At 31.2% G+C, this 24699-nt stretch overlaps 3 protein-coding genes across 6 annotated transcripts; 2 read left to right on the top strand and 1 right to left on the bottom strand.

Annotated features, from left to right (window-relative positions):
• The first annotated feature begins 761 nt into the window (after nt 1-761).
• LOC118059453 (uncharacterized) lies at nt 762-4354 on the top strand. 2 transcript variants are annotated; one of them, XM_073406315.1, is made up of 6 exons: nt 762-1039; nt 1159-1471; nt 1552-1614; nt 1799-1838; nt 1924-1988; nt 2190-4354. In XM_073406315.1, the coding sequence occupies exons 1-6, from the start codon at nt 960-962 to the stop codon at nt 2364-2366; spliced, it is 738 nt and encodes a 245-aa protein (XP_073262416.1). In that variant the 5' UTR covers nt 762-959; the 3' UTR covers nt 2367-4354. The 2 variants fall into 2 exon arrangements, with proteins under 2 accessions (XP_073262416.1, XP_073262417.1); XM_073406316.1 differs by having other exon boundaries at nt 2095-2333.
• Nucleotides 4355-12519: 8165 nt separating this feature from the next.
• LOC118059452 (uncharacterized) lies at nt 12520-14395 on the bottom strand. Its single transcript, XM_035072310.2, has 2 exons — nt 13406-14395; nt 12520-13326 (listed from the first exon to the last, which is right to left on the bottom strand). Exons 1-2 carry the CDS (start codon nt 14150-14152, stop codon nt 13279-13281), a joined length of 795 nt encoding a protein of 264 aa, XP_034928201.1. The 5' UTR covers nt 14153-14395; the 3' UTR covers nt 12520-13278.
• Nucleotides 14396-18618: 4223 nt separating this feature from the next.
• LOC118059495 (uncharacterized) lies at nt 18619-24371 on the top strand. 3 transcript variants are annotated; one of them, XM_073406215.1, is made up of 10 exons: nt 18619-18694; nt 18797-18943; nt 19068-19240; nt 19366-19657; nt 19941-20004; nt 20996-21126; nt 21597-21831; nt 22152-22244; nt 23077-23201; nt 23604-24371. In XM_073406215.1, the coding sequence occupies exons 1-6, from the start codon at nt 18658-18660 to the stop codon at nt 21018-21020; spliced, it is 738 nt and encodes a 245-aa protein (XP_073262316.1). In that variant the 5' UTR covers nt 18619-18657; the 3' UTR covers nt 21021-21126; nt 21597-21831; nt 22152-22244; nt 23077-23201; nt 23604-24371. The 3 variants fall into 3 exon arrangements, with proteins under 3 accessions (XP_073262316.1, XP_073262315.1, XP_073262317.1); XM_073406214.1 differs by having other exon boundaries at nt 21597-21717; nt 23604-24370; XM_073406216.1 differs by lacking the exons at nt 21597-21831; nt 22152-22244; nt 23077-23201; nt 23604-24371 and having other exon boundaries at nt 19366-19605; nt 20996-21018.
• Nucleotides 24372-24699: the final 328 nt, after the last annotated feature.

Raw genomic sequence — 24699 nt, 5'->3', positions numbered from 1 at the left:
TTGCTATTTATTTTATTTGAAATAATTTATAAAATTATATTTTTTTTTAATTTCATTATCTTTCAACTTTTTTATTAATCAGATTTGATCTCCATTATTTTAATTACTATTTCTTTTATTTAAGATAATTTATGAAATTATTTATTTTTTAATTTTATTCTCATTCAACTTTTTAATTTGTAAAATGTATTTTTCATTCTTTTAATAAACTTGAAAAAAATAAAACACTAATAAATTATTTTACAACTCATTTTTCATGACATAGTCAAACACTGAAAAATATTTCCCAACTTATTTTCTATGATACTACGAAAATATCAAAAAATAATTTATTTTTTAAAAATTAATTTTTAATGAAATCACTTTCTAAAATGAAACTATTTTCCAACAAACAAATAAGGCTAAAGACTAAGAGTCTGTTTGGTATTATAGTAACTATTGCTTTTAAAATTATTTTTTTAAAAAAAAATATTAGTTCTTAAAATTTTATTTTTAATATCAGCTATTTAAAAACTTAAAAAAAATAGCTTAAAGTGAAGAAAAAAATATATATTAAAAAAAAAGGTATATAAACATGGTATATAGGTTATGCTGGCCTTTAGCTAATATCCTATTTATTTTTATGTTTTAATTTTTTTTTTGAAAAAAGTTATTTTTTTATTTTAAATTAATATTTTTTTTTGATATTTTAATATTATTATTTTAATATATTTTAAGGAAAAATACATGTTTAAAAACATTTGTAACTGAATTCTCGTACACCCGATCCTTCAAGATCGGCATAAATTTGAATAATTTATTTCCTTCGATCCTGATGGGTGACAAGCTAGCGGTTGAAGTTCTCATCATTTGTTACTAAATTAATAATTAAAACGTAAATATACTGCGTGATTGATGGGCGGCGGCTAGCAATCTGTGGTTTTGGCAACTGGGCTGAAGATCAAGCAACGATTACATCTATGGATGATCATGGTCTTCGTCATGGACGGGATCGGAGAGAATCATCATCATCAATTGAAATCCAAAATCAATGGAGAGAGTATGATGCTAGGCTGCAACTCGTTTGCTTGCTTGCTTGAATGCTGTTGTCTCGTTCGTATAGCAGTGATTTATGTGATATATTTGATCGATCGATTGATTAAATGTTGTAAAAAGCAGGATTCAAGATTTACTTAAAGAGAGGTTGATAACACAGGATGATTTCCCTTGGAAACTGCCCATACCCAGCAGCAGCGGCAATGTTGTTGTTGAAGAAGAAGAAGGAACGTTATTGAAATATGTGGGTGGGGTTGATGTAAGCTATTCTAAGGAATTAGACTCAGCAGCAGCAGCATCAACGGCAGCATGCGGATGTGGAAGCCTTGTTGTTTTGGATGTCACCACTCCCACTCTGCAAGTCGTCTACCAAGATTTCTTTCTCCTCACCAATTTCGATGTCCCTTATATTCCTCCCTTCCTTGCTTTCCGAGAGGTCAGTAGAATCTATTATTATCATTGCGATTCTTTCTTTCCTTCTTTATTTCTCATTGTGATGATGATGATGATTTTTAGGCTCCAATACTCTTACAACTGTTACAGAAGATGAAAAACACTGACAATCCATTCTACCCCCAGGTCAGCCAATCCACAATCCTCTTTCTTTTTAATTCCATCCCTCCCCTCCCATCCCCATTATGAATATGATAATATCCTACCATAAATACCTTCCATGCATCATATGTATTGATTCCTACTCTCTTGCCTTGCCTGTTAATTAAGGTTTATCTGAAATTAAGGTTGTCTCTGTTTTATTCAACAGTTACTGCTTGTTGATGGCAATGGTTTGCTTCATCCTCGAGGCAAGTTTCTCTCCCTCTTTTTCCAGTGAATCTTCATTTCTTTTTATGCATTGCATTACATATAGCAAATAGCTCTCTTTCACAGGTTTCGGCTTGGCTTGCCATCTTGGTGTTCTGGCTAATATCCCCACCATTGGCATAGGAAAGAATGTAACTAACCTCTTACTACTTCTCAACTACCACTCTTTTATTACCTAATGCTAACTATTATAGCCACTATTAGTCTTCTAATTAAGTTTCTCGTTGATTTCCTTAGGGTATTCGCAATTCAACTAGCCTTTCTTATTTCATCACTTAACTTGTCCTATCGTTAAGACCTTTTCCCTCTATTTTCTCGTTTGTATGTCTTAGCTGCATCATGTTGATGGTCTCACTCAATCTGGAGTGAGACAGCTTCTTCAGGCCAAAGATAGCAGTGGTGAAGATTTTATTACTTTGAAGGGATCCTCTGGCTGTGTATGGGGAGCGGTAACAGATTTTACTCATCATCTTCTTCTAACTCGGCATAAAAATTTCATATCTGAGTGATACATTACACAATTTGATCACAAGCACTTGTGAAATGGCGAGTTGTTAAGGGATCAGTCTACGAGGTCTTGCCGGGATCTTTATCATCTTTCATGTAAAACTCAATGAAGTTAGCTTGGCGAATCCCTCCTCTTACCTTGTGTGCCATGTGTACAGATGTTCCAAGGATCAAACACTCTAATTATTATAATTGAAATTGGTTTTTAAAATCAAAGCTGTAGAAATTTGCAAAGAGCAGTTAAGGGATGATCAAGCCCACATTCTCCCTCATCTTCAATCTGTCCTCGGTGTTTCTCTTGTTTAATTCTTCCTTTCATTTTAGATAGTTCCCCCTATTACCACTGCAGTATATTATTCTCAGGGAATTTAACAAAGTCCTAAATTAGTTCTTCATCCTAGAAGCTGTCTTTTTCAGGGTGTCCATTTTACGAGATTCCTATTTCTGCATCGTTTGTTATAAATACGAAAGCAATAGTAATGTGGTTAGCTTGTAAATACACATGGATTATCTTAGTTATAGTGGCATGGGAAGTATTTATAATGGGTGAATTGCTGTTTACTTTTTTCTGCCATGTAGTAGAACTGTAGAACTGAAAATGTCCATCCTTCGACATCAAGTTTGACTCTGGATGATTGGATGGTAGAGTGTTTATAGAGGAATTGGTGCATATGTTTTTAAATAAGAACTGCTTTTCATCATGCATCTGCTACTAACCCTAAAAAAATTATGAAGATTGAATTGTGGGAGAGTAAAATTGAAGAAAAAAATATTCAATTAAAAAAATAAACTGAGTTAACCTAAGTCAACTTGGATCAACCTACTAACCATATGATTTGAGTTATAAGTTTGAAATAATCTTATAAAAAGAAAAAAAATATGAAACTTAATTTTCAATAAATTTAATTTTAAAAGATAAAATTAAATAAAAAATAAAACAAAATAACTTTAATCAACTTAATTTAACTGGTTAAATTTACATCCTGCCATAAATTTTGAAGCTCATCACATTACGTAGAACTTAACGCATTGTATTTGTTCCCTTGCTACCTATAATATAAATTTGATGTCCATCCCATCATGTAGAACATGTCTTTAGCATGGTACATTGTCTGATTTAGCAATGCCGATTGTACAAGTCTCCCCCTCGGTCTCATCACTCTCTCCTGACTTCTCTTACAAGGTAAGCTTGGTTTTTACTTTGATAAATTTATTTTTAACGGGTTTAAAAAACTTTTATGACTATCTTTTCTTGATTATGCCTAAGAGAATGAGCAAGTCTAGTACTGCGAGGGCTTGGCAATGTGTCAAAAGAGAATATAATTTATAAAATAATTCAAAATATTATAAAAATAAAATTACCGTTTAATTCTCTCTTCATAAAATAACAAAATTTATAGATTAAACCTTTAAAATAAAATTTTACAAACTCATTCTTTATAATATCTCTCTCCATGAAATTTAAAAGCTCATAAACACAAACGAGTTTTGAAAATAAAGGATAAAAATTTAAGAAAACTCACTGAAAGCAGGGAAGAGGATACCAAAAAGCTAAAAAAACCAAAGCTTCTGCAGGAGATTGAGACAAAGGAAGAGAGGGGAGATGGGTAAGCAAATTGCTGTTTGGTGCAGTGTACTCATTTCTCTTGCAGGCTTTTGAGGGCCAATTGTTTCCCTCTCTTTGACGCCATCCTCAACACGTCTCCGTTTCTTTGCAATAATCACAACGAAAATATCTGGATGCCCTCTGCCACGAATCCTGCTCATGGCAGGTCTTTTCAGCACCTTTAATCAGAGAAGTTATCGTATCCGATTTGGGATTAACTTGGTCAAGAATTTAGGATTGACTCGGTTAAAAAACTGAATCTGAAATTATATGAGTACATTCGAGTCGATTAAAAAATTATTAAAAAAAAATAAAATTTTTAACATTTCATGTAAAAACAATTCATATAAATATATATATATAAATTTATAAATAATAAAATTTAAAAAATTTCATAAATTTACCAAAATAAACTCAAAATTTTTTTATCTCATATTAACAAAATATTATATTAATATATTATCTTTTAAAGTTGAAATATTTTTACTTTTTTTTTCATTATTTAACTTGATTTATTTTAATTGGTTCATACTTTTTTTTTGTTAAAAACATATTGCAGTACCATTAAATGCTTTATTAAATTTAAATTTAATAAAATATTATTCTAAATATTTTTTTATAAAAATAAAAGTTTCAAGCCTATCTAAGCTAAATTAAAACTTGTAAAACAACATATAGTTCAACAAGTAAACGAGTTTAGAATTATAATTATTTTTTAAAATATTTATTTTACTTAAAATAATATTTTATTTTTTAAAATATTTATTTTTTAAAAATATATTAAAATAATATTTATTTTACTTCAAAAATTATTGTTAACATTATCTTATCAAAATCATCTAAAAACATCAAAATAATATTAATTTAAAATAAAAAAAAAATTTAATTTAAAAAAAAAAAAAAAAAACAAACGCACCTTACGCCCAAGTCCCAATCTCTCCACCTATAACACTACAATTTCAATATATATTTCATGGTTGTCATGCATCAAGGGTTGTTCTATAATCATCCAGAGTCAAACTCTGGTAATGAAGGGATGGAGATCTTCAGTTATACTCCGCAAGCAAAAAGTAACCAAAAATTGGCAATCAACTACCCAAACCATGACTGAGATACCCCAATGTTTACTCACAAATCAACAACATTACTATTGCATTTGCATATTAAAAATAAAGGAAAATTAAACAATCTAGACCGAAAGGAAAAAAAAAAAAAAACATACATCTTCATATTTATCCATTTAATCAAAACATAGAGAGTTCACGATACAATAAAATAAAAAAAAAAAACCCATAACATAGATATCTGTTGCTTACAAATAAGACAGCATCAATCCGAATAAAGCTTATATCCAACAATATAAACTTGCTATACGACAATAACTTATCCGTTATAGGCTAAATAAAATTCAAGTAATTTCTCACCAGGCAATCCAATTGCATGATGAGAGTTATGACCCTGCTGCAAAGCTACAATCTTTCCTGATGAATCATACACGGGAGAACCTATCATGTAAATCATTTCTGGAAAGTCGTGTGCGCTCCAATTGACTTCTTCATTCAAAACATTTTGAGTTCCGAAAGTAACCAACTCATTAGCATATGAATGTGAGCATTGAAAAGGTGGCAATTGGTATGAACTACCGATAGATAATACTTCTTGACCTACATCCAAAACTTGAGGCGAAATTTGAGCGTACATCAGTCGTTGCCCTCCTTCTAATTCAGAAATCTTAATTAGAGCTAAATCTGAATTAACAATATCAAATACTAGTGTTGCCTCATATGTAGTTGTCATGTCAGAAAGTGTGGCTGAGATTGAGGAAACCTCGTGGACAAGCCTCAACGATGTAAGTATCAACCCTTGCTCGTTCAAAATCACACCTCCACCTCTGCGTGTATCTATCACCGTTCTTCCTTTATCGGTCACATCTCTAGCGATCTTACAATCAATGACTACTGTCGATCTCATCATACAATAATATAGCTCACTTCTTTGCCAAGGAGAGAGTGATCTATTTCCCATACTATTTTCATATCGTGCTAAAGGCATTTCTCTCTGAAATCAAAGGCTGTGGTGATGGGTAAAAACAAAAGGAAAAGAAAATAAGTAGAAACAACAAGCTATAATCAAAAACTAGAAAACCATGGCAACTTTTGTTTCTTCCTTAACAAAAAGAAGGCTAAAAAGAAGCCAACAATTACTCATGCATTAACCAAATTTCATCTAAGCACCAAGAAGAAAAATCCAAACCTGGGTTAATTTGTTTGCGTGAAAAGTATGGTTTTTTCTTTCAGAACCCAAAAACCAATAAACTTCATATTTTCAGACTTCAACAAGATTCATGATTTCTCTCTCTCTCTCCACCAAATTTAAAAGCTCACAAACACAAATGAGTTTTGAAAACAAAGGATAAAAAATTCAGAAAACTCACCAAAAGCAAGAAAGAGGATACCAAAAAGCTAAAAAACCAAAGCTTCTGCAGTCGGTGGGAGATGGATGAAATGGACAAGACCCAAGCTGAAGAGAGAAAGAAAGAAGAGACACGGGAGTCAAACAAGGAGATTGAGACAGAGGAAGAGACGGAGATGGGTAAGCAAATTGCTGTTTGGTGCAGTGCACTCATTTCTCTTGCAGGCTTTTGAGGGCCAATTGTTTTCCTCTCTTTGACGCCATCCTCAACACGTCTCCCATGTTTCTTCGCAATAATCACAACGAAAATATCTGGTTGCCCTCTGCCACGAATCTTGTTCATGGCAGGTCTTTTCAGCACCATTAATCAGAGAAAGCCCTTTTCTCTTTTAGCGCTGACTCGGAGTTTATCCGGTCATGAAGTAAGAAAATATCTGGAGTTTAACTCTTTCTTTTTAATTATTTTTATTTATTTTATATTATAAAAAGTTATGTTATTATATTATTTTTTAAAATTGAAATATTTAAAATAAATTTATTTTTATTCCATGTTGAAAAATATAACTTTTTTCTTACAAAAATAGATATATATACTTTAAATTTCATATTGAAAAAAATAACATTTTTCTTATAAACATAAATTATATATACTAATGGGTTTTGAATCCTACATTGAAAAAATAAAATATTCTTAGTATGTATATAGTAAACTTTGAAAAAAATTAATAATCAATTTTAAAAATATATAAAAAAAGAGGTGTTTCTGACTAGGAGAAAACACTCATCAGAAAAGAAAAAATCGGGTTCCAATCGGGTTTTGCTGGAGTCACGGGTCAACCTGGTAAGTCAACCAGATTTTATCGAGTTTCTGCTTATTCTGATTTTTTAACTTACTCGGACATGTCTAATCACTAGGTCGATTGGATCCTATATTAATCTGTCTGGCCAATCCAAATTTAATAACTATATTTTACCTATTTTAAGACAACAAAGCTAATGTAATGAGAAAGGAGAGTTATCAAAGTAAAATAGTTTTATACTTTCTAGAATCTCAAGAACTAAGGTGTTGTTTGTCATGTGTTTAAAAAATATTTGAATTTTAAAAAAAAATTAATATTTTTTTAGTGATTTTTAAATCATTTTTGATGTAATGATATCAAAAATGATTTTTTTAAAAAATAAAAAATATATATTATTTGATATATTTCTAAATAAAAAATATTTTGAAAAAACAATCGCAACAACACTATCAAATGTCCTCTAAAAGAGTTGATTTTAGCAATTTAAGATTTAATTTGTTAATTGATTTTTTATTTAAAATTTATTTCTATATAAAATTTATTTGACTTGAATTAATGAAAATATATTATTTATGCAATTCATTCTTAGTCTTAAGAAATTTCTTTCAAACATGCGAGTTAAAATAAGAAAGAAAAAAGAAAGATGGCATTCATATTAATTTTTACATATTAATTATGAAGGGTATTAAGGCTATGGTTGTTTTCCGAAAAGTAGTTTTCGGGAAATCATTTTTCAAACTTTCATGTGTTTGTTTGCCATTAGTAAAGTTAGTAAACAGAAAACACTTTCCGATTAACGAAAAATTTGTCTTTGTTTTAGAAAAGTGTTTTCCTTTTATTTTTGGGCGGAAAACACTTTCCGGAAGTTTTGAAAAATTTAGAAATGTCATATTATTTGCTGATTATATCAAATTTGGTCTTCAAACTTTTGATTGCTATATATATTTTATTTTGAATATTTGTTTTTCAATTTCATCTCTTATAATTTAATTTTTATATTAATTTTGGTCCTCATTTTTATAATTTTCATTTACTTTTCCCTTAATATTTTTTTAATTAAAATTTTTTTGTCTATCAAATTTGGTCCTCATTCTTTTTGATTGTTACTTATTTTATTTGAAATAATTTATGAAATGTTAACTATTATTTTTTTAATTTCTTCATCTTTCAATTTTTTTTATTTTTTAGATTTGATCTTTATTATTTTGATTATTATTTATTTTATTTGAGATAATTTATGAAATTATATATTTTTTTTCAATTTCATTCTCATTCAACTTTTTAATTTGTAAAAATTTGTTTCTTATTATTTTAATAAACTTGAAAAAAAAAAATAAAACATTAATAAGTTATTTTCTAGCTCACTTTCCATTGCATAACCAAATACTAAAAAGTGTTTTCCAACTTATTTTTTTCCATTACACTACTAAATATCATAAAGTAATTCACTTTCCCGGAATTCACTTTCCAAAATGAAACCACTTTCCAGCAAACAAACAAGGCCTAATTTTTTTTAATAAATTTAAAAAATTAAAAATTTATTTACAGTGTTTATTTTTCATTAAACATTAAAATTGAGTAAATAGTGTTGTTTTATTTTATTACATAATAAATTTAAACATGTGGGGTGAACATTGTATAGCCTTGTTATTTACCCCATCAAGTTTTCAAGTTTTACTGTGGATGATATTATTCATCATTTTTATTATTATTAAAGTATTTCTATAAATTTAAGAGGAAAATGTGTACATAAACATTGTGTAGCCACATTGTTCATCCTATCACTTTTTTATAGAGGATGACATTGTTCACTTTTTTCCCCTTAAGATTTGCTATAAATTTAAAAGGAAAAAAATATTGAATCTGATTAATTTCATGGTCCAGGTCATATAATTTTTTTAAGGTTGAATATAAATTTAAGTGAAAAAAAAATATTGAACTTGGTTGAGTTCAAGTTCTAGGTTGTGGGTTTAACGAGTTAAGTCACAACAACAGACAATTATATTTTTTCTTATAATTTCTTTTACTATTATCTTTTGTTATATATCTTTTTTAAAAAAATAATATTTAAATTAATATCCCTCTTCTGTGATTTTTTTTTTGTTTATTTAACATTTTTGGATATAAATTGTTTTATTATACTGTTCTGCATATTTAATTTTTGATTTTTTTTAAAAGGTTGAATATCAATTTAAGAGAAAATAATTATTGAACCTGGTTGAGTTCATCATCTAGAAAGTTTTTTTTTTAAAAAAGGTTGAATATAAATTTAAGATAAAAAAATATTGGACCCGATTGAGTTCATGGTTCAAATTACAAGTTTAACGAGTGAAGCAACAATAACAAAACAATTATTTTTTTTTCTGACATTCCTTTTTGTGTGTGTGTGTGTATAAACAAAACATGAATTCAATCGAGTTAAATATTTGTTCCCTTTAAATTTTATACCAAACCTTTTAAAAAATAAACAGTATCATCTATAGTAAAATATAAGGGGGTGAACAGTATAGTTCCACAGTATCCAACCCATAAATTTTAGTTTATTTAGTAATAAATTATTATATAGTTATATAAGTGAAAAATAGGAAAAACAATGTGGACTGGCACAATGTGTTTCCCTTTAGTAATGTATTTTTTACTAGACAGGTTGTATGTGTTTTGGTGCAAGTTGGACATTTGTTTTTGCAATGCAAAAAAAATAGCTCAAGTGTTGTTACTATATTTTAAAGGAAAAAGCTCACGACCTGATATCATAGAAAAAGAACTAAAAAAAAATGAATTTTGAAGGATAAGAACTAAAACAAGATCGTCAATCCTCATGAATTAAAATGTAAAATGATGAAATTATAAAAAAATCAATGAAAAAAAAGTACTAAAAATGAAGCAACAACAAAAAAAAGTGAGGTTTTCAAAACCCGCGAGAAGAATCATGCAGGTGTGATAACCAAATAGAAGGAAAAACAGAAATAAATAAGTTTAATTTAAAAAAAAAATGAATTTTGAAGGATAAAATAAAAAAGAGATAAAAAAAAGGAGACTTCAAAAGAAACCTAGGTCAGCTAGATAAACGAAGATCCTTTTTTAAAACGAACAACTGCAAAGGATGTAATGGGAAAAGAAAATGATATCAATCCATGTAAACTTTTCAAACTCATGACTTTAAGCACTGACTAAATTTAAAGCATCGTATCTGGAAAGCAATTACTTAAAAACTTGGCTTGACTCGACGATTTGAACCATGATCGGGCTAATTTTCAAAAACCCAGGTTAACCTACGTTTCGACAGCACTAGGAAAATCCATTAAAAACGGAGTCAAAACCCGTTGATTTTTTTTTTCTTTCAAAATGGTTTCATTTTGATTTTTTTTCATAAAACAAAAGAACAGAATCCCAATAACTAAAAATGTCATATGATGAAATAAAAAAATTAAAGGATAAAGAAAGAGTAATTAAGAGAATAAGGAACTTATTTGCACACAAAAAAAAGGACAAACAAATATCTTGAATTGAAGAATAAAATTAAAAAAAAAATCAAATTAACAATTGAATCCAAAAAAAAAAAAAAACAAAGAATATCAATTTCCAGTGAACTCAATGATGATGAATGATTTTTTTTTTTTAAATAATGAAAAATGATTGAAACCAACTCAATCCAACCTTTTGAAATTTGTAATATGGATCATGAGACCGGATTATAAAATAAAAGTTTAACTTGAAAAAATAACAATGTAAAACTCATAACCACCCAAAACAATTAGGGATGAACTTGAAAAAAACAAATAAAAAAATGATTTAAAAAGAACAATTTAAAAAAGAAAAAGAACTAAATTTGAAACAAAAATAAAATAAAACCAAATCATAAGGGATGGCATTGAAAAACAATCTCAATCTAGAAAATGATAAGAACAACTAAAAATAATAATAAAAAGAATAAGGATCATATTTGATATAAAAATAAAAAGTCAATGAATAAAATTGAAATAAAAATCAAATCAATAAAGGATTCAAGACCAAATAAATCAGAATTAAAAGATTGAGAACCAATTCTGATATAGAAATCAAGTTCAAAGGGATGTAATTGAAAAAAAATAACTCAACAAATAATTGAAAGCCAAATATATTACAATCAAAAGAATAAGGACCTAATTTAACTTAACAGAAAAATAGCCAGATCTTTTTTTATTCAATGGGCAGCTTGATTTTCTAGGAGGATAAAGGGGAAAACTCTCGGCTAGATCTCATCGGCAGGTCGCCTTGGCACACGTGCCTCATCATTGTACTTGGGGTGGCGAGACGCATCAAACGCCTCCCAGAAGGCCACGTTCAATTATGTTTCGGCACCACACTTCCTAGAGTACGCGCCTTCTGAATATAAATAATAATTTATATGAATACAAATACTCAATTACCCCTGATTACACATGATATTTACAATAAAACCATATAGAAACGATGAAAATACCTTTACACTCAACCTTTTTTTTTATTTTTCAAAACCAAAGGGTAATTCTGTATTTGCATTATTTCAATAAAAAAAAGATATAAAAACCCCTCAACACGTGCATGTTCCCCTCTCTAAAGACATGATTGTAACTTCACTATTTAATGTTTTTTTAAAAGATAAAAGAAGCCCACAATATAAAAATTAAAATGTGTGCTTTAATTGGCAAACCAATATTTATATTATAGCAAAAAAAACTTGAATGAATCATTTTGTCTCTGATTATTATTTCAATATCAAATCTATCCAATGGAAAAGATATTTCTACCCCCTACTGCATACTAAGCAAGTTTTTTTTGGCAATGGTAATTCTGTTTTTTCGCATTGATGTTTTCATAAATCTGCTAACTCCTGTCAATTTCTACAGCAGATTGTGTTTGTAGTTATTCTCGTATGTGTTTGACTTGCCCATTTGCATAGAGAGATGGTTCAGCATGGGAGCTCATAACAGGTTTGCTTCCCTTCCAGAACATGACAGCAGTGCAGGCAGCATTAGCTGTTGTCAACAAGGGGGTAAGGCCAGTTATACCAAATGATTGTCTCCCTGTGCTGAGTGAAATCATGACGCGCTGCTGGGATACCAATCCTGAAGTACGTCCCCCCTTCGCCGAGATCGTCAAGATGCTTGAGAATGCTGAGACTGAGATCTTGACCACCGTGCGCAAAGCGCGTTTCAGATGTTGCATGACTTAACCCATGACAGGTGACCGATCCAAGACATAAGACCCGATAACAGATCGTAAAGAGGATACAAATGAAAAAACGAAATATAAACCGAAGCTGTATGGATGAATTTTATGTTTGTGTATGTATCAGTATTTTTTTTAAAAAAAAAATTCCAGATAGGGAAAAGTTGACCATTTAGACCGGATGGTTCCTGGTGTTTGGTGTCAATTGTAATGGAGTAGCGTGGTTGAAGGTCATGGTTTCCAAGCTGTAGTAGTAGGGGAGCATTGGTGTATCTTCCCTCTGTAGCTATAAATATATACATGTACCTGCCATTTTCATTGTTGTTTATTGTTGTATCTTATATAACAAACGCAGGTTCTCTTTGGATTAATAATGCTTCAATTCCCCCCCCCCATTACTCGTTCCCTTCCTTTGCTTCTCAGTTCCGTAAACACCCTGCCCTAGTAGCGTGGGAGCTGGCGTATCTGCCAATCGTTCTCAAGTCAGTTGGCATGTGTACGCTTTATACAGGGATGAACTTTATTGTATTATACTTGTAAATTGGGAGTCTCTAGGACCCGAAATCTTTTTAGTTGTAAATTTGAAGTCTCTAGGGCAGTCATGTCCAGTTTTTCAGTAACGATGGCTCAAAAGTTTCTGGTTTTTCAGCAATACCGTCCCAAACCAGAAAGGGGTTAAAATGCACTTTGCTGCCAGTTAAACATAAACTAAAGACCAGTAACATAAACACCAGGACAGAAAGGGGGGTTTTGGGGGTGGGTATTGTCAATACAAAAGAAAAACATAGATGGAACAGGAAATGAACATTAATAACAAGCAACAGAGACCAGTCATGCTAAAACAAAGTGTTGTGGTAGCAATATGATGAATTGGTCACCCGTCACCGCAGCATCCGCCGCCGCAGCTTACATAGCACGCCGCCCCCCAGATTGAGAACTGGAAGCCAATCCGTCCTGAACATAAAACATATAAACACTTGTATTAAAAAAGAAATACAACGCTACAAACAGATAGAATTAATTAAGAACTCACGGAGGTAAGTTTGGTCCGCTTTGCTGGTTGACACTCGGTTATCTTTTCCTCCCAAGCAGGAGACATCGTCTCCAGGTAATCCACATTAAATCCATAAGCTAGATTAAAGGCACTAAAATAATAGATGCCAACAACAGTCCCATTCTTGCTGAAAAATGGGCTGCCACGCAAATGCTCGCTGTCATAAATAGCTCCCACCTCCACAAATTGTATCGGAGCTCCCTTTAGATAGACATCCATAATGCTAGGTGCAGCTATTTGTTTCACTTCATCACTCTTGATAATATAAGATAAGTTTCTGTTCGGACATGAGACCATTCCTTTAAGATATCGAAACCAATTATAATTAAAGACATGAATAAAATGAATCTCACAGCCTTGTACAGCTGCAGAGGTAGCGAGGCGTGCATAGGGAAAGTCGTCCCTCTCTGACTCCAACTTGAGCAATAAAAAAGGATGATCATCATATTCATGACAGATAGCCGCCTTGAATCCTTCATCATCATCTTTAAAATAAACATGCATTCCTGTTCTGTTAGTGCCCGTGCCGGTGTTGATAGTAATGATGTGGCCATAAGGTGAGATCACAACACCAGCTGCAAACCAGGATAGCGTGCCAGATTCAAAAACATTAAAGATTCGAGCAACAGTGGGCACCATGGTTTTGAAAAAAGTTGGTATCTCAGAAGCATCCAGGGATGGATGATCGTCTCCTGCATCATAGGATCGAGCATCATCCGGATACATTGTGATTTGGAGGATAGTATTTCACAGAGGAAATTAAGATCTAGCGGTTGAAGATAAGGGATCTAGGGTTTATTACAACGGCAATCGAGCGATCTAGCTATGGACGGAGAATGGAGTGGATAGGCATTAATTAGTGACGAGGTCTCAAGGACGAACAAGCCGCCCTTTCAGTCGTTCGCGTGAATGCTGTGTTGGTTGGAATTTTGTTTTGCACAACGCGCTTTTGGTTTACGAACAACTGCCTTCATTTATCTCCTTGTGATTTATTTAGTTTTTATTTAATCCCTATATCCTTTACAAATTAATCGTTTTCGTCCATTTCATCAGATTTTATTTTATTTATTTTTTTTTTTTAAATAAAAGTAATTAAATACGATCGAAAGTTTAAGGAGGATTAAAAAACATAATATTATTAAATTAAACATGATCAACACATATTAAACAAATAAATTATTATTAAATCTAAAAATGGCTGCAAATCTTTTCTAAGCTAGTCACTAGTCACTAGTCACTCTTTGATACAAACACGATTCCGTTAAGCTTTTGCTTTGTAAATCTGGATTGGGCTGGGCATGTTCTATTTTTTCAAGTGTCAAATTTATAATAATTAAATTATAAAAAAATTAAATTTAGGAAGAAAATTATTGTGCAGAAAGATATAAAATATTATTCATTGGAGTAATATAATAATGAAATTTGAAATCATAAAATCTTTTGACTATGCATAGAAGGTTAGGTGATTTTTTTTCATTATAATGCAATTATCTCAGATATTGATTAAACAATAGTTGCTCTCAAGATTTGGATAGTGAGACAGGATCATAAAATAAAAGTTAAACTTGAAAAGTTAACAATGTAAAACTCATAATCAACTAAAATAATTAGAGATGAATTTAAAAATACAAATAAAAAAACAATTTAAAAAATGTCAATTTAAAAAGAACAATTTAAAAAGAAAAAAACTAAATTTAAAACAAAAATAAAATAAAACCAAATCATAAGGGATGTCATTGAAAAACAATCTCAATCTAGAAAAGAATAAGAACAACTAAAAAGAATAATAAAAAGAATAAGTATCATATTTGATATAAAAATAAAATGTCAAAGGATGAAATTGAAATAAAAATCAATTCAATAAAGGATTCAAGACCAAATACATCAGAATTAAAAGAATAAGAATCAAATTTGATATAGAAATCAAGTTCAAAGGGATGAAATTAAAAAAAAAATAACTAAACAAACAATTGAAAGCCAAACACATTACAATCAAAAGAACGAGGACCTAATTTAACTTAACAGAAAAATAGCCAGATCTTTTTTTTTTTTCAATGGGTAGCTTGATTTTCTAGGAGGAGATAGGGGAAAGAGGGAGGGAGGGGAAAACTCTCGGCCGGAGCTCATCCTTGGGTTGCCTCAGCACACGTGCCTTGCCACTATACTTGGGGTGGCAAGATGCATCAAACATTGCCCCAGAATGCGGCGTTTGATTATGTTTTGGCACCGCACTTGCTAGAGCACGCGCCAACCATTTCTGAATATAAATAATAATTTATATGACTACAAATACTCAATTACTCCTGACTCCACTTGATATTAATTTACAATAAAACCATATAGAAATGATGAAAACACATTTACATACAACCTTATTTTTTTTCAAAACTCAAGGGTAATTTTGTATTTGTATTGTTTCAATAAAAGAAAAGGACAGAGAAGCCCCTCAACACATGCATATTCCCTCCTCCAAGAGCATGATTGTAACTTCACTGTTTAATGTTTTTTGAAAAGACAAAAGAAGCCCGCAACTTAAAGGTTAAAATTTTATGCTTTAAAAAGCAAATCAATATTTATATTATAGCAAAAAAACAAACCATTTTATCCCTAATCATTATTTCAATACCAAATGTATCCAATAAAAAAAAACAATTCTATCCCAACTAGATACTAAGCAAGTTTTTTTTTGGCAATTTAGTTTTTTTATTATATATTTATATTATTATACAGGTATAAAAAGAGGAAAATGAGAAAAATACTGTGTACTTTAACAATGTTTTTCCATTTAGATTATAAGTAATAATTACAAATTAAAAAAAGGGGCAAGCTAATTCACTATATCTTCTCTCGTTCACTCTCATTGTGAATTACAACAGTGCAATCAACAGTTTCCCTTTTTTTTTTTTTTTTTTGCTCCTTTTGTATAGGCAACGTGGTGTGTTTGAGATAGTGTCTTTTGAGTTTTTTTTTTTTTTTTGTAATTATAGTTGTTTAGATTAATTTGAACACATCTCAATTAATTTTTTAAAATCTTAAAATTAAAGACTATGTAAGTTTTTAGTGACCCTAATGCTTATAGCACTCGAATTAATAATTTCTAGAAAGCAAATCTGAAACCTAATTTTTTTTTTTGGCTTTCAAACAGAGAAAAAAAAAACTATGTCCCTCATTGACTTCTCTCTTCCATTCCTTTCTGTGTGCTTATTGAAGCAGGAGAAGGATTAAAAGAAGGAGGAGGAGCTTAGAAAAAAGGAGGGGGTTTTTTTTGTAGAAGGGAGCAAAGAGGGTGGTTGAACTCGAGAACAACTAATTTCTTTATGTGCTAGAAGGAACTTTGACAATTCCAAATACTTACGATTGTAATTCTCTCAGTTTACTTTGATTTTATCTCTAAATAGGTTGGTTTGTTTCTTTCTTCTATGCGATTTAATTTTGCTTTTGCATATTGTTTCCACTAAACATTAAGTTATGTTTTGTGAGCTATTTGTGTTAACCTTTTTCTTTGTTGGGTTTTTTTTTCCTATCCTTTCTAATTATTATTATTTTTATTGATTTACCTGTTTTTCCATTGAATTTTTTTTAAAAAATATATGCTTCTTTTTTCTTAGTGTTTCTTTAGTTTAGTGTGCAATACGGTATGCCTTTGCGTAGCTTTTATTTTAATTATGGATACAGGTTTCTTTGCTTTTTTCTTTTCCTACTTGCCTCTGATTTCGAGTTTTATGCAGTCCTAGACGCGTCTGGCCTTCTTTTAGATGGGCCAATCGCATGGGTTTGACCCATTTCTAATTTAAAAAATAAATAAATAAAAATTGAATGTCTTTTTTAAATGGACTAAAAAACATCTTAACATTATTTTTCACTTATTATTCAATTCATCCACAGTTCTCACATAATAATATAGTTTATTTTTATTTTTATGGGAATCTTGATATTTGTTTTTCAATTATTATGATATAAAAACATCTCATGAATATTCAATTAAAATAATTTATATGTTTTCTTTTTAGATTTTAAAGAGATTTTGAATATGATTTAATCTAAAAGTTTCAGTGTATTATTCTTCTAGTTTTTAATACACCCATGTCATAATAATAAAAACATTTTTTAATTTTCTTTTAATATTTTTAAGATTTTTTGTTTCGACAAATAAAAATTTGGATAAATATATTGTTAAAAAAAATCATATTCATAGGATAAAGAGAGGTTTAATCCAGTAGATTTATTTTTTATCCTTATTTTTAATTTTTTATGAGTCTTTGGAATATTTATTTTACTCGGCTTTGGTTTTTATTAAATGGACTGCATTTCTAAAAAAACAAAATTGGCTTGAGAAAAAATAGATTAATAAAAAAAAGATATTATAGTGGCAAATTATTTTATTTGGCTGAAATTTAAACTATTACTTTTCCTATAAAAATTTATTGACATATAATTACATATGTCACAAATCATTATTTACCCCCTATTTTCCAAATATATAAAAACTCTCAAAAAATATATTTTCAATGTAAATTAGTCAATTTACTGTATTTTTGGCACTATCACTTATATTATTGTGTGACGAGTTTATACAAGATAAAAAAATAATAAATAAATAAAAAGAAAAAAATATGGAATAAAATGATAAGCTAAAAAAAAAAATTAGGACAAAGATAGTAGAGAATCAAATAATATAATTGGATATCAAATAAACAAGAAAAATTCAAAGATTTAAAAATGCTTAGAGATCTTCCGATTAATCATTAGATTTTATTTTTTTATAGTCATTAACACAGAACACAAACAGACAGGAAAGATGCATAAAGAAAAACTCTAAAAAAAATAAAAAGGATAACAACTCTATCTAAAAACCCTACCTGAAAACACAAGTACCTTTTCTTTTTCAATAACCACCAATCTTCTTCACCCATATTCATTGCTAGAATTCAACAACCTAGGACACCAGCACCCATCATAACCTCTTATTTGGCGTTCATCCTCGACAAACATACTAGCTCTCCCAATCTCTTTCACTCTCGACGAGTAAAGTAGCTCTCCTAACAAAAAAAAAAAGACGGGCCCGCTTGAAATCGTAAACCCTTCCTTCTTTTTATCAAGCAAGAAAAAAAGACGGGCCCGCTTCAACTGGGCCTTAGAATTGGGCTATCAGCAGTAAAAAAAGAAATAATAATAATAACAATACAAATATTTAAGGATCCCCGCGTCAAGGGAAATACTGAAAAGTAACGATGGAGTCTGCGACATCTTCTAAGCGGCAACGATTTGGTAATGGTGTTGACTGAAATCTTCCTAAATGCTAGTTATAGATTTAGATTCGGTCGGTAATGGTGTTGAATATAATATTTTTTTTTTTTTAAAAAAAAACAGTACACCATGCGGCGAGGGATACAGAGGAGGAGGAGGAGGAGGAGGAGATGTTTGATGTACGGAGTGTGAACAAAGATTTGGATATTGATTCAAAAATAGCTGCTCTCAAGGTTTCTCTGTCTGTTGTGTGCCTCTTGTCCCGCACAGGTATCAATGAATGAATGATAATCTAATGAATGCTCTTGCAAATATTTAACTACTACAGATGAGTTGTTATTGTTTTTGTTTGTGATTGATAACAATAATAAACAAAATCAATTAATTAATTCAGGTGGTAAGAATTTATGTAGATGCTCGGGGACGGTCGTAGAATGTGAGCACAAACAAGAGAGTGGTGGTGGGGGTGGCGGCGGCGGTGAATTTGTTGCTACCATCCTCACTTCTGCTAACCTTCTCAGATTTCCGGCTTATTCTAGATATACTTTTTTGGCCCCTGACATCACCGTAATTCCTATCTTCACCAGCTAATTTAATTTTTTTTTTTAATTTAGTATACCGGGGCTGGCCTGGGCTATCTTTTTTCAGAAGGCATCAATTCATATAAATTTATTAGTATACAATTCATTCAGGTTGAGGTTTATTTATCAAAGGGCAAGCCATTGAAGGGAGAAGTTCTTGGGTATGATTTCCACTACAACCTTGCCATCATTAAAATCACAACCGACTATCCCCTTCCTACAGCAATTCTCACAGACATAGATGTTTCGATGCCTCTAACTCCTACACCTCTGCTCATTGATTCAAAACCATTTGGCCTTCGTCCTCATACGGTAGATTCAAGTTTGTTTAAGCTCCGTGGCGGTGACAAGGTAATAGCCTTGGCCCGAACTCATACCTGCCATTGTCTTCTGGTTGAATCTGGTATGCAAAATCAAACTTGGACTTCAGTAGGTTTTTTTTTTGTTTGCACCAATTTTCTGTAATGCGTTTTGTGCGTACCCATAACTTCTAATTATGCTTTCAAAATCATTACCTTTAAATATCTCTAAATTAAAATTTATGGCTTCTACATACGCTCTTACTGACTTTCCTTCCTTTTTTTTTCCTAGTGTGGTAGCACTTGGATATCTAGCAATGAACGAACTTTTTTTTTCTTTTCTTGTTATTTACTCTTAGCTTCTTTCCTTTTCTTGTCTCATCCCAGTATCTATAAGAGCAGCTGGCTTCATTGTCAAGAGCTCCTCTACACTTCTTGCAAGACTACTCAAGTAATCCCATCATAATCTCAATCTATTTTTAATGTTAGTTATTCATGGCACGCCTTGGTTTTTGTTGTGAAATTGCAATACTCATTCTCGTGCATTGTGTTGCGAGGATTTACTTTTGGTAGATTAAACACTTGGCCCCAGTGTTAAATCAAATATGGGTTTGATGCATAATTGAGAGGCATGAATAATTGCACGCAAACACTATTGGAGGAAACGGGTGCAATGAAGTGAGATTTCGAATACAATTTTCATTTTTTCTCAGGGAGATTTTGTCATTTTGTTAAACTTCTCCTAGTGTTTTGGTTGAAGTAAATGTCAAGGCATAAACACAACCTTTTGACATTTATCACTTTCCCTAAGCATGCCTTAAATGTCAAAACTCACAAATTTATCATTGCGCTGCCCTTTTCTTGAATCAATTCCTCAACTGAAGATCTTGACGCCCCATGCTGCGTGCAGTCTACAATAAACATGGCTTTTATACTAGTTGTGCTAATCCCACCAAAAAACAAGAAGCTCACACACTTTTACTCGTAAAAATTAAAAACTTGGCTTTTATACTAGTTGTGATAATCCCACCAGAAAAACAAGAAGCTCACACACTTTATTGGTTCGGTGAATTTCCTATTCCAATAAACAAGAGACTCTAAATTAACAAAACCATTGATCTCAACATAAAAGGATTTTCCAAAGTCTTCTCTATAAGAAAGAACTTCACTACCAAAAAAAGAAGATAAAAGCTATAATCAGTGGCTTGTTACTTCTTACAAGTAAAATAAGTGAGGGGTAGAGATTTGAAGGTGAGTGGAAGTATTTTCCGTGCCAGTAGGATAATTATGTTGGATTATGTCTTAAAACCCTCTTTCCTTCTTCTTCTTCTTCTTTTTTTTTTTTTGTGTGCGCGTGTGTTGTAAAATTAGTATATTAATTTATTTTGCAAAATGTATTTGCTATGCAAGAATCCTTGACACTAATGTTGCTTTTATGCTAGGTTTATATTGGCGGGCCTCTTATAAATTGTGATGGAGAGGTCATTGGGATCGTTTTTCATGATGATGGCTATGCAGCGTTTTTGCCCATCAACATAGCTTCTAGATGCTTGCAGCTTTTAAAGAGAGACAGGTATGGTGCACATCATTGTTTTGAGTACATGGCAATTTATAGTTTGTCCATGATACTCTGACTTGGGTTTGTAAAATCATCGAGCTCGTAATGGTGGTTTAGGTTTCTTTAATTTTAAGTGTTCCTTTATTTTTATTTGCTATTTATTTCGGATGTGGAACAGAAAGGAGAAGAGAATTGGTAATAGAAGGGAGGAGTTATGGGTAGAGATTGAGAAGAAGGAGAAGAGAAAAGGGGGCAAAAATAAAAATAAATAAAATAAAATAATTATAGAGGCACCAAATAAACCCTAGATTTTTAAAATAAATAAAACTAGTTATCAATGTCTTTCCTTCATAACAGAAAAGAAATGAAAATCCCTAACAGGTCCTCTATCAATTTCATTCTACATGCAATTAGGTCTGAGCATGGTTTTGCAACTATTTAGATTGGCGAGGTATACCTAATACTTATTTTCAATTGCTGCACAGGGGAGTCTGTCATCCTTGGTTGGGGATGACCCTGACCAATTCTTGCGCTGCCAAGGCATCTGTTATGGAGGAAATAATTCAAAAGTTCCCTCATATCAGCAATGGAATTATAGTTAAAGACGTATGTTCTTGCATCTTTTTTCGCTCTCTTTTTTTCTTCCAAATGCTCTTTAGTTGCTTCATTTGTGGTCTGGATGCCAAGAAAGATGATCATGTGTTGCCAGTCAATTAGGAGGTATGCATTCTTTTGCTCCTCAATGTCCCTTCATTTCTATGATGCTAGCTGATGAAACATATAGTTGCTGTTTTGAGAAATATTTCTGCAACAACTTCTAAACAAAAACACAATAAATCTTAAACTAGCTTGTTGGTAAGTGTCTTAAGCACACCTTGCTTGTGGCCTTAGCTCATCATAACTGTATTTAATTATTATCAATGAGCAACGATTGCAGTTTTAGGTGATGTGTAGTACGTGGTAACTGGTTTTGAATGATAGATACATGCTTGAGTTTGTGATTGCTTGTTTTATCAACCTTTCTTTGCTTTTTATGTTAGGTAATGAAAGGGTCTCCTGCAGCACATGCTGGAATAGTCTCCAAAGACATTATAGTGGAATGTTATGGAGAAGGTGTTAGATGTTCCTTAGAGGTATTTAATTGCATTTATTTATGTGATTTCATTTAGGATTTTATTATCGTCATGTAGGTATTTTCGTAAGAAACCCACATTTACATGCATGTGGGCTAACAGCCCCATATTTTTATGGACGTGGGCTGTCATCACAGCCCATATTTACACAACCCATTTTACATCCTTACAAGGCTACATAACAGCCCCATGTGTTTCTTAATTCCCACAACATACTCCTAACAGTCTGGCCAAATACTCTTTAATCCCTATGTTTGCCAACATTTTAGATCAAACAACACACACACACACTCATTTTCAAACAATTACACTTATTTTATCAAACACTCTGGAAAGTATTCTTAAATAATCCTTTTACATAAACTTTAACAATATTCAAACCTCCACAATATATTTATTCATAACTCAAATACCACAATTACTTTTTTCGAAGAAGTTGATATATTGAATAAATCCCACAAATACTATTAGATATATACCATATTTAATGAAAGAATAGTAATATAACAATAAAAGACACTTGAGTGTGTAATTCTTTGGATCTGTTCTTTATCAAAGGGCAAAGTGCCCTTGTCATCTATCGGGATGCCTGATGAGTGCAACGAAACTTTAATCCAAGTGGTTAAAAGGTTTTGGTTTCCTATGGTGCCTTAATACTTAAGTGCCATTAAATAGTTGGAGAAATCTATACAAGGGGTGGAGCACTACATAATAATTTCCACGGCTTCTTAGAGATTGTCACTAGCTTATCTGTTTCTTTTATAGTTACTATTCTTTGCAAGTGATTTTTAGAATTCTATCTATTGATTTGATCTTTACATCGTGATTTCAGTTTTGTAGAATGGTGTGGAATAGGGTTAGCCAATCCGTGGAAATGGTTGTGATGAGACCAAGTTCCAGCAAGCCTGTGAAGCTAATTATGGTTGCTGATGAGTTAAAACCTGCTAGCTATAACTGGCAAGTCCTTTTTCATTTGATTGCATGTTGGTTTTCGTATAGAAATACAAGGTGGCACTAAAATAGAGAGTTCATTAATTGGTTTATCTCAGGTGTCATGATGTTTTTGGGTAGTCTTCTCCCTGCTCTATATATATATATATATATATATATATATATATATATATATATATATATATATATATATATATATATATATATATATTCCAAAACAATTGATTTTCTGCTTGTTCATTTTAAAAAATATAATTAGGTCAATATTAACTCACTGAATGATTGCATATTTGTATGAGCTTTCTACAAGTTTCTCTCAGATGTTTATTCCTTGATGTTTTGGGTTTTGTGAGCCTTTTGTATTTCATTTGTGCTTCATTATCATCTCGTCCAATTTGGTGCTTTCAGTTGGCCAGTTCTCGCAGATAAAGAGTATGTTGCAGTTATATGAAGATCAATTGACTTAGCAGCGCAAAGAACTACCACATGGCTCGATACTTAATGTGTCGAATTGTTTCTCTACAAGTATCACAGGGTGGGGCGCTGCTCCATCAGATGTTTATAACTTTAGAAGGAGAAACTATCTGGTTTACTTGCTAAAATACGTGTTTATTGTTTTCGACACATCTCAAGCAAAAAAGCAAAGTACATTTTTCATTATTTAAGTGTGGCATTCCGAGGATTTGGGGTGTTTTGTGACTGCATGTCTAGGAGAAGATGGATGTTTTGTTATGTTTTCACTATAAACAACCAGAAAACACCTTAAATTTGGTGATGTTTTGTTATTGTGAAGATTATTGAAGTAGATCATAGATGGTTACTTCTTAAACTGATTAGAAAACATGATGTAAATATTAAACTTGTTTGCGAGTGCAGGTTGCCTACTTTGTAAGTTCTCGGCCAAACAGAAACAAGTGAATTTGCTATGACAATGATAGCTAGACTATATTGTGGTAGCCGAGAAAGTAGAGGCTTTTCCTAATATTTTCCAAACCAGCTTAATTGAAAACTAGCATATTACTTAATGTGCAGATAAAATTTATACAACTTAAACTTCAATTTTGCTTGGCATCAAAACTTTAGGATTTTGATCACGATCAAATGACTCATTAAAGAAGACTGCATTGAAAAATTTCTCTTTTTCTTCAAGGATGAGGAGCTAACCTGTAAGAGCTTAATGAGAATTACAGATAAGTTTTTTTATTCATAAAATTTCTTAATGATGTTGCTTTAACAAAATTTACTACAGGTCTACTAATTCATCATAAAAGATAACCTCGAGAAGTATAACTTAAATGGTTAAGTCCTAAGTTTACTTTTTAAAAATCATCAATTCGAGTATAATAAATCTAAGGGCTACTAGAAGATTACCTAGTTGTTAACTTCAGAGTCTTAGGGGATTACTCGGGGTGCGTGTAAGCTAGTCCAAACAACTACGGTTACTAAAAAAAATCAGAAAACATACAAAGATATGACATGAACACCCTCACCTTTTAAATTATAT

The sequence above is a fragment of the Populus alba genome, chromosome 18 (assembly GCF_005239225.2).
Source record: "Populus alba chromosome 18, ASM523922v2, whole genome shotgun sequence".
Lineage (NCBI taxonomy): Eukaryota > Viridiplantae > Streptophyta > Magnoliopsida > Malpighiales > Salicaceae > Populus > Populus alba.
Note: the sequence above shows the minus strand (reverse complement) of the source record. Positions and strands in the feature narration are given on the sequence as shown.